The following is a 19179-nucleotide window of genomic DNA, read 5'->3' as shown; positions in this document are numbered from 1 at the left end:
TGATGGGAAAGAAATGTAAGCCATCAACATCTAATAATTTATGTGAGAGGCCCTCGGGAGACGGGAAATGCCGGTTGCTTGTTCTCCCGACAGCATCAAGCTTCTGTCATGCTAACACATTGATCCCAGCGGATCTTATGAAAAACTTTCCATTATTTTAAGCGAAGCCAACGAAAATCGAGCAGGACCAAAACATTTTACAGCTGATTGCTGTGAAAAAAGTTCAGCGACGACGTCCCAAGTATAACCGGTCTATAACCGGTATAATCAGTCTATACCACTAGTCAACTAAATGAATATAACATGGCAAAGATGAATGCACATTTATATATTGATTCAATAGATTTATAGCATTTTTAAGAAAAACTTGTCATGAATTTATTGCATTTTGTGGGAAAAAATATCAGTTTTTATAATAAATCTTTGAAAATCAAATTATGGATTTGAATTTTTTATAACCTCAAGATGCTATGTAAAAGTTTGTAACAGAAAATAGTGGTTTTCACTTTCTTGTTATAGAAAACATGTTTTACCGAAATTAGTAAAAATTGATTTTTTGCATTATGGAACCAAACATTTCTTCTCTAGCTAGTTTTCGGATTACATCCTATTATTTATTTAATCTTTCCCTGGTAATGTGACTTGGAATTCAACCTGGCAGAATAAAATACACTATTATATTTAAAGGGGGGGTTTAATGGTATTTCAAGCATTCTGACTTATTAACACAGTTATAGAGTTGTTTCCTCATGCTAAATGTAGGCAAAGTGTCAAAAATGCAGTTGGGCGTGTTTCAGAGTATTTCTGTGCCGAATGCACTTCGCCAGGGTTCGTACAAGTTTCGGCTAATTTTTTTCGATTACGGTTCTAACTGACGTTTCAGGGGTTTTCGATACGTATCACTTCTTTATATGGGCTTCCGCCGGAAAACTTCCCCCGGAAAACCCCGCCCAGCCGTCAGTCAGCGGGAGACGCTAGAGCTTGCTAACAGCTTATCACGCCACTCAGCTTTGTTTAATTTCAAAAGTCAACAATGGCACAACAAGAAGTGTGTTTTTGGATGTAAGGAGAAGACATCCAGCCTTATGGAAACAATGGATATAGTTTATTATCCGGATTAGCAGCGGAGTTTTGCGTGTGTGTGTTTGATGCGGTGGATTTTCATGACGAGTTACACGCGGTAAGTAAGACTTCTGTATTATGTTGGAAATAGGCGCGTGTATATTATATAAATGACACGAACATGTAGTGAATCATAAGTTAAAACAGTGTTGTATAGTGTTGCATGACTCGTACTCGCTCCTCCCGTGTTATAACTCCTCCTTCTTCATTTTTTCGTACGTTATCGGAAAGATTCGGTAAAGCTAATCTTTCTTTTATAAATCTGATTAAACTAAAGACTCTTCAGAGATATAAAGGATGTCATACTACTCCATAGGTACTCCAGATTAATATCAGAAATGCAGAAACAGCGTGTGTTACGTGAGCTTTAACAGCAGTCCTCCTCCCATTAAGCCAGGGGCTACTTTTCTCTCTATGGTACATGCGAGAGACACTTCAGAAAGTGACATCGTGTCCAAACTCCTTTCAGTTTGTTTTGGTGAACCCCATGGAAAGCAGTACAACTCAACCAAACATCCAGACCTAATGAATACTTAAAAAACCATTAAAGAGCCGATCTTAAATAAACATCCCAGCATGAGTGATGTGCAGGGCACCTCCAAGAGCTGGTGTGAGGTGTATAAACATCACGAAATCAACATCAGGGACTGAATGACCTCTATTCATGGGCAGGGAGCAAACCATATTCTTCTGTTCAGCAAAACTACCTCCCTGACTGCAGGCTTCCCCAGGGCCTCATAGCCATCACAAGCCTCACAATGATCCGTCTTTGATGAATTATTTCGCTTAATGGAATAAAGACACAGGCCATTATTAGATTAAAGCTATCTGACGCCAAAGTTCTGCTTGCACGCATGTGGCGTACAGTCCAGGACGCTTGAATCAAGCCATCTTATTTTCACCAATGGCATTAGCGCCTGAATTGAAAACAAATGAAAACAAGCCACAGATTGGGGTCTGTCCTAAAATGCAAGTGATACAAGTCTAAGAACTTGGACTAGAAAAAAAAAGGGGGTGGGGGGTGAGCAGGTAACTCTATTTATCTCGCCAAAAGAATTAATGTTCCTTCGCTAGCTGGGATAAAAATAACAGACTCATTGAGTGCCTGTGTGCCTTGGAGGGGCTCTAATGCATTTTCATTTAGACCAAACTCAGATATGTTATTAAAGACGACTCACTCTGTCTTCATTTCAAAGTGATCTCAAGGCCAAAGTAGTCAACATGGGACACTTTTTTGTTTAACAAGAGAGTAGTAGTCCTAATAAAAATCTGTAATGCAGAAAACAACAGGGGTGGAAATAGTGCAAGATCACGTGAAGTAACATTAATCATGCCATTGAAGACTTGCATCTAAACTGTAAGGGCCAATCGTTTTAAAACTGTAGCCTTGAATGATAGATGTGTGAACTGAAACCAACAACAACAACAAAAGTGTACAAAAAGAAATGAGATTTTCTTCATAATTAAAGAAGTGTGAAAAGAGAAAATTATCGTAGGCTATTATCGTGTGTTCATTTGTTGGTTGTGTTCTAGGTATGGTTTTGATCGTGTTTTGGATGCTCTATAGATGAAACACAGGAAGTGTCCAGTATTCATGAATAAAATCATTCATTCACATCTGTCAAGTCTTACTATGTTACTTAAAGGGATAGTTCAGCCAAAAATAATAAAAATTAAATTTACTCACTCTCATGTTGTTACAAACCCGTATAAATTTCTTTGTTCTCATGAACACAAAGGAAGATATTTTGAGAAATGTTTGTAACTGAACCGTTTGTAGACCCCATTTACTTTCATAGTATTTTTTCCTACTATGGAAGTAAATGGCAGTCCCTCCAGAAAAATGTGATTATGCGATCGCATGATTCAATGCATAATCAGCCAAAGTCCGCATATTTATGCGGGGCCACATTTTTTAAATACACCGCACTTTTGCCACATAAATTGCAGATTTTTGCTCGCAAAATATGCGGGGCTTGCATGATTTCATAATCCTCGCATTTTCATAGCAAAAAGTCATAGCCTGTATATCCTAGCAGAAAGTGGAAAAATGTTGCATTTACTTCACAAATGCGCAGCCATGTCCCCTGTTGTCATGGGAATGTTAGGAAGTGACGTAATTACATGACATGAACATCAATAAAAAGCTGCAAAAGTATTCTCCTGAAGGTGATTGTATATTTCATCTAATTTCTTGAAAAAAGAAATTTTTGTCTGTCTGTCTGTCTGTCTGTCTGTCTGTCTCTGTCTGTCTGTCTATCTATGTCTGTTTATGTCTGTCTGTCTGTCTGTATATGTGTACCTAGCTGGTGTGTACCCCCCAAATTCCTATTTTTCGCTCCTTCTCTTGTTTCTATCCTATGTATATGACATTCGGAGTTGGTTTCTTTTTTTTTTCACCTGTGTTTTTTTAAAATCAATATATCTGTTTGTCAAACCTTCATATGAATAAAAATAAAGTTGTCCTCCGAAGTCGGGGGGGTGGTGGCTGGGCAAAAAAAAAAAAAAAAAAAAAAAAATAATAATAATTTCTTGAAAAAAAAACAAGTTCCCGCAATTTTGGCAAGTTCCCGCAATTTCATTGCAAAAAAATGCATAATATCCTGCATATTTCATCTGATTTTTTAATAAGAATCGCAAAACAATCACAAATAAACTTTTTCTAGAAGGACTGAAATTGTAATATAGTAATATATTTAAAAGTGGATTTACCTTGAAGTTGCATATACATGTTATTATGTCCCCAATTCTGAGACATTCACCATCAAACTTGCATGTGTTGGTGTCACAAAGGAAAAGATCTGTGTCCCGGTCATCATCACCTACAACGCACAAAAGCCACAAAACATTATGAATCTCTGCTTATACACAGCAATGTCAAACAGTAACTAGCCCAAACACAAAAATTTTGTTTAGACATGTTTGATCATAATAGTTTTCTCAGCTGGTCAGCGGGCAGTGCTTCTGAGTGGTCCATCAAGTTATAATCCGCATCATAGACTATATTTTGTTCTTGAGTCATTTTCTTAACGGGAATAAAACAAGTATTTGTGGAGGATTAATGATTCGGTGCACAGTGAAGTTCTCGGAATAGCCGCATGAGCAGCACCTTACTCAGCTTTCATTATAAGTTGAGTAAAAGGTCTGTGAAATATTTTCATTTTGCTGAAAAGCTGGACGTACTATTTTAAGTCGGCGAGGATTCCTTATAGTGATTACAGTTGAGATGAGCTGTTAAAAAAACACAGCACCACCGAGTCAAAACCAAATTGAATTTTTACAGTACAGCAGCTTACCGCTGTTCATTTAAAAGTAGCACCCCAAAATAATGAGTTTACCCATTAAGCAATACATCATTCAGTATTATCTAACACCATTTGTAATTATGCAAGAAAAAAGCATCTCTATTATTTGGGTAATTTTGTAAAAATGACACACACATTATGCAAAGAATAATATCTCATGATAAGTTCCACAATGCAGCATATATTCTGACTCAAAGCTCCATACATCATCATAATAAGACTACATGACACAAAACAGTGGGTCTGCTCGGGTGCCCTGGGATTTTTGCTGTCAAAGCAAATAAGCTTCTAGCAAGTGCTACATAGTATTTTTACCCCATGTTATTCGGTGACGCCTGGAAGCTAGAATGAAGCAGAACATTGCTCATTGTAACGACAACACCAGAGGACATTCAGCTACTTTGGGCCCCCGCTAAAGGGCCAGATACAGCGTCAAAAGATGTCTTACATAACCCTGCGCTTTATTTGCATTTCAGCTAAAGAAATCCCCAATGGACTTTAAAACGCTACAGAGAGGGTCAAAGAAAAGCAAGACTTGTGAGATAGTTGTTATACTAATGGCGTGTGGCTCGGGCAGTGTTGAGAAATTCTAAAAAATTACGCTGGCTGAAGTCGGTTTGTGTATAAATCCTATTATGTGAAAGTTTGTATTTGTGTTTATAGTTAATAGCATTGCCTGTAGCTACAACAGTTCATTAAAAAATCTTGTTTACAATCAGTTTTTTACAGAGTAATAAACTGACATTTAATCAATTGAACCTCCCGAAGCAACAACCACTAGTCAGAGTATTTGCCAAGGCTAATTAGTCAAAACCACAGTCAAACCAGTACTAGTTTACCATTGCTTATTGATAAAAAAGTTTCTGCATTAATTTGAATCTCGCCCTTGCATTAAACATAGAAAAGATAATAATAAATCATACTGATGCAAGAAATTATGTCAAAGGTTGCTGATAATGCATCTAAAGGGATAGTTAACTTGTGCAGGATAGTTAAAAATATAAAAATAAGACTTGAAGTGATAGTTTTTCAGAAACTGCAAAAGAAACACTTCAGCATTATTAGAGTTTGGCACAAGTTAAACACACACTAAAAAAAAATTGAATTTACTTAAAAAAACTTTGTCAAGTGGGTTCCACACAGCTTTGTTAAGAAATCTCAACATACAATAATTTAGTTCATTTTACAAAAGAAGTTTAAGTAAACTCAACAAACCTTAGTAGAGTCAATAAATAAAAATTGAGTTAATTGTACATGAAAAATTTAATCAATGACGACAAAAATTGAATATTTTCATTTTATAAACGCCACCCCCTTAAGTCCATAACACCAAATCAATCAATCAAAGTGCAGCTGCTCAATACAACTCATCATATAGACCTTTTTTAACACAGTTTATCAAACATATCACAAACATATTTGAAATGTAATGTCACATTCCAAACTGTTTGTTTGTTTTGTTCTAAAATATATCAAAACAAGTTAACTGACTCATACTTGGCCACTTATTACTCACGTACCTATCTAATGGTGCTTCACTTCTGCAAGAGGGTGCCAGAACAATAATTACCCATAATACACTGAAAAATCCTCAGCCAATGAGATGCAAGTCTGTATTGGTTTTATTAATCTGTTACGTTTATGCAACAATTTTGGCTGAACAAATAAGTAAAGCTGACAAGCTTTTTTGTTGAATGAATTAGATTAAATTAAGTTCACATCGTTAGATTGATTTTTTAAGCTATCACAACATGAAAAAATTAAGCAAAATTGGCAAAAGTGAAATGTCATTTTTTGAGTGCATCAGCCGATCTCAACAAAAGCAAATTTTGCATTAACAATAGTAATTCTCACCCTGGCACAACAAACAAACAAGGTTAATACAATGATCTAACAAAACTCAGCAACTTTGAATATTTATTGATGTTTGTTTAGTCCATCTTAACAGTTAATTCTCTAGACGTGTTTCATGTTTTTTCCTTTAATGCTCACATCACCATCAGCAAGGCTTCATCTGGCTTAAACCAGATACGTCTTCTTTTTTAATACTGAATGTTATTAACATTGATAATAGTAATCCAAACAACCTGACAATACCAGTACATACACAAGTCATAATTTGTGCTATACACAAAGCAAAATCTAAATCTTTTCAAGTGCCTCCTAAGGTTTTGCACACCCCTGCTTGGGAATCTGAGCTCTGGAGTCCATCAAGAAGTTCACTGCCATATAAGGTTAGGCTGAAAAACTCGGAGGAAAGTTTGCAGGTCACACTAGAGGAAATGAGTTCTGGAAACGTGCAGTGCCGTGCTTGCAATTTTATTAATTTCTCCATTGAGCACTCTGAAAGGTCCTTAAATGCTTAAACAGATTTTAAACTTAATGAAGACATTAGTCAGGTAATTTGATCGGCCTTAAAGAAGCATTTGCAAGTCTGTTAAAAACGAGCTTTAGGACAATAATGAGATACCGTGAGAGGAATGGAATTTTGTTATGCTCTCTTTAAAGTCTCTCTTGCAGGACGATCTTTCAGTAGCTGTCTACAAAGACAGATAAGATCTGTTTTACAATTCATTGTAAAAAAAAGTACTGTCTGCAGTATAAATGACGAACAACAACAAGAGTTAAAAAAACTCATAAATTTAATAAAAATTCCTCAAAGTCGATCCTTGAAGACACAGACCAATGATTAGAGACGCCAAACAGGAAATTACATCTTTCATCCATAGAAATTCTACTATCTGTCTGCCAACAAAAACATGTTAAAGCAACACATCCTGCATCTAAATCAGCCTTCATGTACATATAAAAACCTTTAAAAAAACAGCAGGTAATGTAAGTGTAAATCATTGTAAAAATGCTCCTTAGAAATCATATAACATACAGTAGATATGTACTTTAAAACGCATTACATGCAAATATCCTGCGTGACACAAGTTGTGTTCACAACATTCATTTTCACTGTTTTTTGAGCTGTCACCCTGTAAAAAAGTTGGTTCAGCTTTAAAAGTAAGTTACCTGGTTGCCCTAAAATTTTGAGTTAAATCAACTTAAAAATATTTTTTGACAATTTTTACACGATTTTGTTTTAGTTAACTAATGTTTTGAAGGTAAATCATCTCAAAGTTTTAAGACAACAAACTTTCTTTAAAAATAAGTTTTGCTGCCTTAAATTTTAAGGTGAACTGCAATATGACAAATTATTTTAACATTACAAAATTACACAATTCACCTTTAGGAAATGTCTCATTAATCAATCAATTAAACAAATAGGCTCAATCCACAAAAGAAAGTTTTATGCATTGTAAAGGGGTCCACCAAGCAAGTCAGTTTAAAACCTCTTCAGAAAAATCCTCTGAAAAATGTTGTAATGAGTTTAACCTTGGTACCTGCTTTGAAAATGGGTTGTTTGGAGTAGCATAATTTGTTATGACTCGGCCACTTTTGCATAAAAGCTATTTAGTGGTTAATGAATAGCAATTTAAAACAAACGAGTTGTGAGTTATAGTTTGAGCGTGCCGTGGCAAGGTGAAGGTGGATTTATGGATTCAATTTAGGGAATGTCCATACATCTTCATAACATATGTCACACACAAATACATATAAAGTACCACGAACCGTATTGATTAGTAATTCCACTTACAATATTATGATTAGCCAACAATGTCCACTTTATCAATATTGCAGCACTGTGGACCAAATGTCCTTGCTGAAGGTAAGCTATGCTATGTTGCTCTCAAATCTCCTGTTGCTTTTTCTGATCATGTTCTTCTTGTCTACAGTGAAATAAAAAAACTTTGTTTGGCTCAAGCACCTGGCCTTGCAGTTTTCCTTTTTCTCCCTGAGACCATCGTATTTTCATGAAAACAAACGAGAAGAGTGCAGCCCATGTTACGTCTAACAAGGTGCCAGACGGGAGAGTATCTTGGGAGATACTGAATGTTCTTTCTGCCTTGCCAGCAGGGTGAATAATTGAAGGAAACAAGCTGGCAGCAACACAGATATTCTAAAGGTGAGGTTTAGACACAACTCGAGACATGAAACCATTTTCTTTGGCTAATAAAGAGTTGTAATACAAACTCCAGGGCATTGTTTTTAGTTGAAAATGTTTTTAGCTTTTGCTTGAGGTATATTAGACAATATCTAATGAAACGTTTTGTAAAGCAAACTGTTTCATTTCTCTTAATTAAATGCAACCTGTGTTACTTCTTTCCTAGTTTTTATCTGAACTCTCGTTTTTAAATATCTACTGCACTAGTTATTTAGGAAAAAAAATACAAAAATTGCGTAAATAAGTATTGTGTACTTAAGAAGGCCTGCGAAACGTTTGCATGTGAAATGAAATTCTGAACTTTGAGTTCTGTATAAGGTTAAGAAAAGTCTGCTATTCTCATTCTCAGTTAGTACTTTTTATCTCTTTTCCAGATAATGAGTAAAAACCCTTTAGTTTACCTTCAGTGCAAAAACAGAGCCTCATGAACAATACAAATAAAACCTCTCTACTGTATACTTTCCACAGTGACTAATTTTTGAGCTATAGTATCATTCTTAACTACTGTAAAATTGACAAAAAGTAGCTTACTGAATTACAACACAAGCCAAGAAGAGTGAACAGATATTTCAGTATTATAGGCACCTTGCAAAATAATTTACACTGCTTGTGTTGGTTGCCAGAGCACCATAGGCAGTTTGTTGACTACACAGCTGGCTTGTCTCTTTGGACATTAATGCTGTGTTTTCAATGCCCAGTTCACTGTTAGAAAATGTACTGCTGTAAGTTTCATCAAAAAAAGTTTTAAACTGTAAACCAAAAGTGTCTGATAATGCATAATTACCCTTGTGTTGGTAGTGACTTGTTGCATGCACACTATAATTTTTATGGCTGATTGGCAGCTATTTGAATAATCGTCCCTAAATGCTTTTAAATTGTTTTTGCATTCAAAAAACATGACATTATATTGTAGTAAAAAGTCACTTTGCATATCAATGTTTGCAATGCAAAACATGCTTGAATAAAAATAAATACAAGCACAAGTTAACCTGTTTGTTTCATGCAACTAGTGCAATGCTCCATGGTCTACAATGACTGTATGATTGTATTTAATTTGTTTTACTAGGATCATTAATAATCTATTATCATTGTTTTTGTAAATCATGGAAACACTAAAGTGGCCTGAAGGCATGTCTGTGGTTAAATTTCCCACGTCTCGTGCATGCCATTGCCATGAGTTTTAAAACCAAGGTGCAAAGAAGAGGCAAGGATAGACGTTTTGGAAAGACACCTAATTGCCCACGGTAAACTCCTGATTGATAGTCAGGCGCCACGGCGAGAAACTCAGCACAAATATGCAGCGAGTTCCGCGCGCCTTGGGGCGCTCGTGATGATTATTTCACGTGCACCCGCAATCATATGAACATCGAGACTGAACCGTGGCAATCCGAATCAAAGCCTACTTAATAGATCAGAGACGGACTAATGCCCTGCAGCTATTGTAAAGGCATTATAGGAAGGCCAGATCTGATTGGTAAAACATGCTTTGAGGTTTGTGTTTTGAGGTTTTCATGTTTATTCCTAAAGACTTAAACTTGACCGAGAACACATTTTCTACGCTTTTTGCCGTTCGATGTAACTTTTTTACTGTGTTTTATCACTGCTGTTACATGCAAAGTATTCGAAAATGAAACGATTATTTTAGGGTGTATATATATGTGGTTCATGACTTAGGCTAGTTTTCCCTGACCTCTCTCAAAAATACAAATAAAAGGTTTCAGGAAAATCCATTAGAGTGAAGACTTTGTCTAAAAACGCATTAGCAGTTAATCTTCATAGAAACAAAAAAAAAAAGGTGTTTTGAACAGAATGACATAACAGAATAAATATTCCGAGATATTTTGATATACTATGTCTTGAGTTTTCTAAGGTCTAGTGATGAAAGCTTGTGTTGAACATATCATCAGTTTGAACGCACTGAACTTGAAAAACAGGTAAATTAATGTGCGGCAAATGTTTTATTATCTGCTGTGTGTGAACCCCGGTTTATCTGTGTGAACAAAACAAGTCATTTATGCCGCGAGTGTGCCAGAAGATTAAAACTGACATTTTAGAGACTTTATTGTGCTAAATAAAACAATTTCAGAATCAGTTCAATTAGATTTCACCGTTGTCGCTTCATTTCCATTTTTATAATTTTTTACTCCGTGCATCATTTCATATTTTCGCCCATATTTTTTTCACAGTAAATATAATTATTGCATATTAAGCGTATATTAAAGGATAGGATAGGATTAACTAGCCTACTTTATAAGGATTTTTTTAGATCCCTTAGCTATTGAATAGACAAGATTGAAGAGCTTGCGCTAAAGCGAACAGTCTTTCACATCTTTTGAAATTGCAACACATTATGATATATCTAGATAACTTTACTATTCTAGCTATAGTTAAATAAACGTGAAGTAAACGTCAAACTGCATGTAGCCCCCTCAGCGCAAACAACCGACAGGACAGCACCAGCACCATTAGCGGATCACTTGAACATCTTACCCGAGCAATTCCAGCCAGTCGGAGTCTGACAGTCGCTTAGAGAGGACGGGAACGCGCCAAGTTGTTGCACCGGGAAAGTGGCAAGAAATGACAAGACCGCAATCCATGCCCACTGTCCCACCATCCGGCTCCACTGTTGCGGACTTCGGGGCTCGTGCAGGGCCGCCGACACCGAGAAACCCATTTCAGTTCCCCGGACGCAGTTCAGAGACGCGCAACGGCAGCCCTGCTCTTAATGATATCAACTTTGCAGGTAAGCTTAAAAGCCAAGAGGGGGACATTTTCCAGAAGTGTGCCCCATGAAGCAGCTGTTTCAGGATGACCGGAGGATCCGCCCGAAGCGAGAGCTGGGTGCAGATGCGGAATGAGAGAGGTCTGGGTGCTGAAGTGGTGATGACAGGGGTGGGAATGGTATCGGGAGGGAGGTGTGCCGGGTGATCGCAAAGAAAAATGTTCAAAAACAAAGAGCAAGAGGTGGTTTTGAGAAACAGAAATGGGGCAGAAAGCATATATCCCATCCGGAGTTATAACATCCAATGAAGTGGGTCAGAGACACTGGGTGTCCTCGGTCCGTGCGCTCGTGAAGCGCCGTGAGTTTGTCAGAGACGCGCCGCGTGCCATTCCTCTGTACCTGTTTACCACAATAACGCGCTGAATGCGAGCGGCAGGTTTCCAGAGCGCTGTGGATCACGTGGTCTAAGGGAAAGGGGCGGAGCGAAACCCATGTGCGCCTCCGATTGGTGGAAAAGGATGCAGGAGTGTCAGGACCGAAGCTATGGTCCAGCATATCGACGGCCGCTACAGAATAGTGCACCCTGTAGTCTACTTGAACACGACATCGGTTTGCTAACGGATGGGCGAAGGGCCATGCCGAGAAAGTCTTCCCAGTAATTGAGCGCTGTTCTGGGCATGATGGCAGAAGAAATCGATGCGAAACTGGTAATTGCAGTATTGTGAAATGATTCCAGTGCCCCAAACAGAATACTGCAGAGGAACGGGGCAGAGTTAGGAACAGTCCGCTAAAAGATGCCCATGGCTGTGGACAAATATGCATAGACGCTTTAATTTAATGGATATGGGTAGGCCTAGGATGTTTATTTGTTTTTCTCACCGATTAATCATGCATAGGCCTACGCTTATGCACATAGAGGTAGATAAAGATTTAACATAAATACAGTTGCTTTCAAAAGTTTTTGAACATTTACTTAAATTGTGAATATATATTCTTTAGATTTCAAAATATTAAACTATGTGACATTTATTTAAAAATCTCAGTTTTAAGCTAAATATTTCACATGAGAAATTACATTAAAAAAGGAAAAAATAAATAAGATATACTTAATAAAAAATAGTTCTAATAGACAAAAAGTAATCAGTGGCCTATAATATATAATTTGTTATTACTAGAAATAGAAATCAGGTCCATCCCTAAACACAGCTGTCACTGGGGCGAAAACAGATCTTACTGTGATATTCTATGAATTTATATGAATAATGCAACAATTCACTAGAACATTACCGGCCATCACTAAATTTGCATTGGCTACTGTAAGACACCTTAATTATGAAGATAAATGTCGTTATCTTTAATATTTTGTGTGTATTATAGTATACAATTGCATGTGTACCCACCTGACTGGTGTATAAAGTTTACGTTTTCAGGGCCACCACATCTGAACTTTTTCACTGCATACAAGCTTCACATTTTATGGACAACTTGTCCAAAAGCAACTACATAAAGTGCAAAGCAAAAGCTAACTGTGTAAAAGGTAGGAGGTTAGTCAAGATAAAAATGAAAATTTTGTCATTGTTTACTAACCCAAGTATTCATCCAAATCCACATGGTTTTCCTTTTGTAAAACATATAAGAATATGAAAATCGAAAAAAGAATAAGTGCATAAAATTAGTGAGAGATTAGTGAGCTACAGAATAGAAATGTGTTCCTGACATAAATCTATTAAATGTTTTCAGATTTGGAATGTAGCACACAAATCATATAAACTACTTTGAAAGTAGGGAGAGCGGGGCACAACACTTTTTGGCTTTGGCTCATTACCTTTTTTTTTTAGATTAAGATTAAATACTTTTTTAAACATTCAACAGACACCTCTCTGCTACAAATGAACACTTAAAGTTTGTTTGTGGGACATACTGTTATTGTACAATTACACCGAAAGTGACAGGAGTGTAAACGTTACAACTTACTCCATGGGGTTAATTGTAACAAACAGAGGTTTAGATTTTTTTAATATACAAATAATTCAATAAAATTCTGTCTATATACTAAAGGTGGATATTGTTTATAAATCTGCCTATAATATCAAAATATTCATCCATCCATGATCCTTCATCCAACCATTTCTGTATTATGCATTAATTATTATTCTCATTCTTATATAGATTTTTTTGAAAGGGCTACAGAATTAAGAAAAAAAGATAATTGTCAGTTTTCCCAACAGTTATCATTTCGATTAATAGTATTTTCATTGTTTTCATTTAATCATTATTGTATACCTGAGGCTTAATTGTAGAACTGTGTTACAACTAATCCCGCTGTGTAAAAATGTTTTCAATCCCAGCTATCAGTTACTAGGAGTTGCTGACATGTTTCAAAATGGTGTAATGTTTAAGGTACAGTGATTTAAATAATATTAGGCTATTTGGATACTTACCCAACTGAGAAATCGAAAAAAAAACACAAGAAATTTTCTTTCATGCCTCCAAAACACTCTTTGTTCAATATGTTAATACATCAAAACTGTTCACAAATTCACAGGAGATCATCTTCTGACAGTAAGAGAAAAAAAGCACAGATTGCTCAGCCCTGTATGAATATGTAAAGTAGCCATGTTAGAATTAACCCAGCGTTAGTTTATGCCCCGCTCACCCCTACTTTTGAGTTGTTTTTTGTTCTTTCTTAAGTTTGACAGTCACAGCCCTCTATCCACTTCATGTTATGCAATACAAGAGCTATGAAAACATTTCTCCTTCTGAAAGTCATATGGGTTGGGAATGATATGAGGGTAAGTAAATGAAGGAAGAATGATTATTTTTATTATTATTTTGTTTGAGAACTACTCATTTAAACCAAGGCTGCTCTTGGGCCAGTTTTAGTCTTTCTTATCCACTAGCCTTTTAGAAGATTAATATGCTAAGCAATTTAGGAACACACATAACTTAATTCTCAATTCTTGTTTGAGAGCAACACTACATGGTAACAAGATGCTGACATTACTCACGTATCAAATTAACATCAGCAAATAAAAAAAATTATGTTATTATTTTTCAAAGCATGCCTTTCAGGGTTTGTTTAAATCTTGTTCACAATATAATAATACCAGTAAGTGTATTTTATACAAACCGAAGGTCTCTGAATAATAGAGGCTCTTTGCTGTGTGTTGTTTAAAGGAGAGAGTGCGTGTGCCAAGAACAAAAAGCAATACAAAGCAATCTGAGGGCGAAAGAGAAAAAAACAAATAAAAGGTTTCCACACAATATGCTGTTTACTGATCGATTACAGATCCTCAAAAGATTAAAGACCTTGCATTACAGTAATGTTTTAATATACATTTATAACTTATCATTAATTTTAAAACTTCTTTAATTTAAGTTACTAATTGCACTTTGTGTGAAAGGCATTTAAAATGTCTGAAACCTGTGTAAATATGGACCTCTGGGCATCTCCTCAAGAAAAATTACAACTTACACTCTAGTGTTTATTTTTCGTCTACCTTATCATTCCCACATTTCTCCTGAAGTCTGGCTCCATACCGGCTCAGTATTATTGCCACGGTTCAGAGCTTCTCTAGAGAGCAGCTGGCTCTGGGCTATCACCGCCAGACACTGCTGACAGATAAACAACACACCCTTGCCATAAGATTTCTTTAATGTTTTCACGGCAGTATCATGTATAGTATCACATAATGGATCTGACCTTGTAATTGGGCCATAACCACAATTGACATTGAGAGGGAAACCCCCCTCAATAATCAGAAACGTCCCAATCCCCCCAATATTTGATGTTTTAAATATATAGCCCTGATTGGTCCCCCAAATGTTCAAGATGCGGTTACAGCCTTTTAAATAAGACTATGGAAACTTAATCATTGTGAAAGATGTGGAAAGGTTTGACTTTTAACTGACTTTTAGGAGTTTTGATATATGCAAACCTATGTTGAAAGGAGAGGAGGAAAAGGAGAACAACATTTTATCAAATTATTCTTTTATTTATAGGAATAAAGATGCATGAGCCAAACAATGTCAGGATTTAACTGCTGAGCTATATGAAACTGAAAACCGGTTTTGAAAAGGCGTCTTGGCAAGTCTCCATCAGCTGCTTTTAGTTATCTGATACAGCAGAAAACGTTCAAGATCATTTAACTCCTGGTGTTTAAACATTTTTAAAGAAAAATATACAATACAATATGGGTTTATAATCAAGCATATTAATGATTTTTGTGTCAAAGTTAACATAACAGATTAGGTTTAAAGAAGCCTGTCCATCACTCTCGATTCCACACTCTTAAAAAAGCTGGGTTATTTTCAACCCAGTGCTGGGTCAGAATGGGACGACCCCAACAGTTAAATTGTAATTTAACCTATCCTGTATTGTTTTAACCCAGAATGCTGGGGCATTTTCTTTGGGTTTGTCACTTTTGATCCAAAGTTGAAAATATCCCAGCATATTTTAGAGTGCACAGTTTCACCAATTTAATCTTTTGCTGCAGGACACAGTTTATGACCACTGTCCAAGATTCACCTTTAAGCGAAGACATGTGACACAGTTCCTGCATGCATTATAGCAACTGTATAGCCTGGGTGCCAGCCGATCTTAGCCCCGCCCACAACATTTTGAGGAACGGGAAGATCGGTCTGGAGTTTCACCGTTGAGTTGCTACTATGCTCGACCCAAAGCTGGTCGAACCAATCAAATTGTCAGGGCGGGCTTTATATGATGATGGACAGATGATCAGTAACGTAAATCAACCACGTCACCAAAGAGCGCGTGTGTTGAATCTGTTGTTTACAACGAAATGGCTGCCGCGGTAGAAATCAGATGTGTGGACTCTGACATTGAGTCTGTTCTAAAAGATATCGACAGAGCATTGATTTTAAAAGAGGAACAGAGAAACGCGAGCAAGGCATTTGTTGATGTTTTTGCCGTCCTACGGGATTCGACAAAAGTTGTCGCACTTATGAAAGATCAAGTTAAAGAAGCAACTAAAATGGGTATCACGGCGATGCAACTCGGTGTGCACGACGAGATGGATATAACAAGCAAACGTAATGGGTATCGTCGTGGATGAAGTTCAACTAATGTACAAATGGTAAGAGATAGTCTTACTGTATGACTTAATGTGATATAAATGAAATGTTGTAAACATAGTAGGTGTTGATGTACGTTCGCAAACTCAGACTTGTAGTGTGTGTCGTAGCGAAATAACTAGCAGTTCGGTCAAGCTGCAAATACGTCATTTCAACATACGTCTCACACCCCGTTGCTCTGATTGGTCGTAGGTCTATCCAATTGAGTGCAGAGGCATTTTTCGGTTGAGACACGCCTCATAATTATAGCTCAATGGAGCGGTATCAGACTCAAATTCTGACTAGAATTGAGTATGACAACGTCAGGCTAGCAACTGTACCCATTCCAAACAGTTTGTAAATCATTAACATCACATGTCATATCTCAGCCAGACTGTAAATCCCCTGTGGCACATACTGGGAAAGTTGACATGGCAACTGGAGTCTCATGGTTTCATTAAATGTAAGTCTTCACACTGGAAGTGTATAGTGAACAGGGTAATGAGGGAGGATGCCTGGGGACCAGTGAGAAGGTCACATCTCTGGAGGGAGCGTTGTGGTGTTTGAATCTTCGAACAGCATGGGAGCTCTTAATGATCCAGGCGTTTTAAAACGCTCCCTAACATTTCATTGGTGCTTAGATAGTCCTGCCGAGAGGCACTTCTGTTTAACTGCATGTGGTTGGTAGATTTTGTACATATCATGTGAATAAATTATGGATATTGATCTGTTTTGCATGGATCATTTAAGAATGTACGTGTATCAGTCTTGAAATCACTAATAAAAGTTTACTCCTTTAATTGATAGTTTTAAACCCAAGACCTCTTCAGTGTGGCAGCAATAATGATTTTCTATTAACATTACAACGATAGCTCAGTAAAGGAAAACTGTAAATCATTTATTTCTGCCACAGGCATGCAACCCATAATCCATGCACACGCTAAAAGAATGATATAGTAATTTAAAGACATTTATAAATGAATTGATTTGCTTTCACAGTCGAACTCCTGCTTGCAAGCCGAACAGTTTTTATCACATTGCCTCATAATGCAGAGATGACCAGATGTTGTTGTTTACTGTTGCTGGATATCTAACACAGCTTTCACCACAGCTGTGCAAGTTCTCAGTAGTGAAAAAAATGACTTGTTATCCTCACTGCATATCCTAAACATACGGAAATATAACAATACTGTCTTTTTAAAATAATGATACATTCATTGATTTGCCCCTTTGTTTAAACTATTTGATGCAACAAGCAAACTTATTATTTTAGGACAAAAAGTTTATCACAAAGGGCAAAAAGTTTGATTCTGGCTTCTATTTGTGATGTAACTACAATTATTGTGCAGGTTCATGGGCGTCATCTAAAAATTGTTTAATATATTTGGTTAAGACAATCTTAGATGAAATTAAAATGTATGTTTGGTTGGTCATGGGGTTAATGTGCAACTAATATAATATTCATGTCAATTTTAAGTTGCATGCAATTGCACCACATTAGTTTAGCACAAGCAGGTGGGAACCAATGTACTTTTTAAATGCCTACCAAAACATAAGAGATAAAAATGGAGCGAAAAAACTTAAAATAATTCTGAGATCATATTTAATCAGAAAGATCTATCAAAGCATATAAAAGTACATAATCATTACATGAAATCATCAATCAGTTTGACCTCTCGTCGTCTTCTCTGAATTATCATATAATCTCAAAACAAGATTCAACTAGCCAGTCTTGTGAATTTTTAACTGTGGCCATGTCACACAATAACTTAGTCACAGGTGAATCTCACCATTAAGCTATTGTTATGGGTTACTGCCACTTTAGAGCGTTATTGACAGCAGTAAAAAAATAACAGCACCTCTGGCTGACTGCCATCTCCAGGTTTCTGCCAGGGACCCTAAAGGCAAAGAAAGACAGAATATTCTTGTGTCACACTGCATGAGAGATGAGAAACAACAAAAAAGAACAAACAAAAACATCCAATATATATGTTTATTTCAAAACAATAGTATAGCTAGAATATGAGCTGACTGCACTTTTATTTATTTATTTTTAAAGGGAAGAAGATACTGTAAGTGGCTGTCTTAAAAACAGATCATTGGAATTTGTTTACATGCTTGAATGCTAGTGAAGTTGACAGATATTGACTAGCAAGCCATTATCTAAATAATTATTGTGAACTGTACATTTCCAAACAACAATTTGACATCATAGGTTGTGAGGTATTGATCAGAGTCCCTTACCAATAATTTATGACTTAGTGGCTTGTAAACCAATAAACAGGATATAAGTGAAGATCTGATTTAAATCATCTTGATTTGAATTCATAGTTTAAAGTAAGTTTAGCTGTAATAACCATTATTTTGATTTTCACTCTCCCTGAGCATAACTTTGATATTAACATGCAGTCTAAGAGAGTGAAAGTTTAATAATATACTCAAGCAGTCAGAATCAGGTTCCAGATCATGTGCTGACTTCATTAAAGAAATATGCGATTGTGATTAAAAGTGTGAATCTTAAACAAAGATAAGAATTCAAAAGTTTTTATTGAATAGAAAAAAAAGCATTTTAATAATTCCAATTCATTCCTTCAATGAACCAATATAGCTTTTATTTTCAATTTATTTATTTATTAGTTTATTTATCAGGGACAAGAATGCAGTATAACATTGCCACAACTTTAAACAGCCAATGCTCCACATATAAGCTTCTAGCCAAAGACTACAGCCCTACTCTACGGTTAGGCTTTTTTAACAACAGTAAAACAATAATCACACACAGAAAAAGAAAGTAAAAAAAGCAAACAAGCTGAGACGACCATCAGTGCTCACAAACCTGCTTTTGTCTGAACCACTTTTTTAAAATATCTTTGAAAAATGTTCAACTCTGTTTGCATTTTCAGTTC

The 19179-nt window shown here is 36.3% G+C and overlaps 1 protein-coding gene across 2 annotated transcripts in view; it reads right to left on the bottom strand.

The window, feature by feature from the left end:
• Positions 1–11620, bottom strand: part of tmeff2a (transmembrane protein with EGF-like and two follistatin-like domains 2a) — a 71550-nt gene extending 59930 nt beyond the window's left edge. For both annotated transcript variants that reach the window (XM_065292548.2, XM_065292549.2), the window contains exons 1-2: positions 10969–11620; positions 3835–3944 (exon numbers count right to left, since the gene is read on the bottom strand). In XM_065292548.2, coding sequence (XP_065148620.1) covers positions 3835–3944; positions 10969–11152 — 294 coding nt within the window. In that variant the 5' untranslated portion in view covers positions 11153–11620. The remainder of the gene's footprint in view (positions 1–3834; positions 3945–10968) is intronic.
• Between the last annotated feature and the right edge of the window lie 7559 nt (positions 11621–19179).

The sequence above is a fragment of the Paramisgurnus dabryanus genome, chromosome 15 (assembly GCF_030506205.2).
Source record: "Paramisgurnus dabryanus chromosome 15, PD_genome_1.1, whole genome shotgun sequence".
NCBI lineage: Eukaryota > Metazoa > Chordata > Actinopteri > Cypriniformes > Cobitidae > Paramisgurnus > Paramisgurnus dabryanus.
This window is presented reverse-complemented; position numbering and strand designations above follow the sequence as displayed.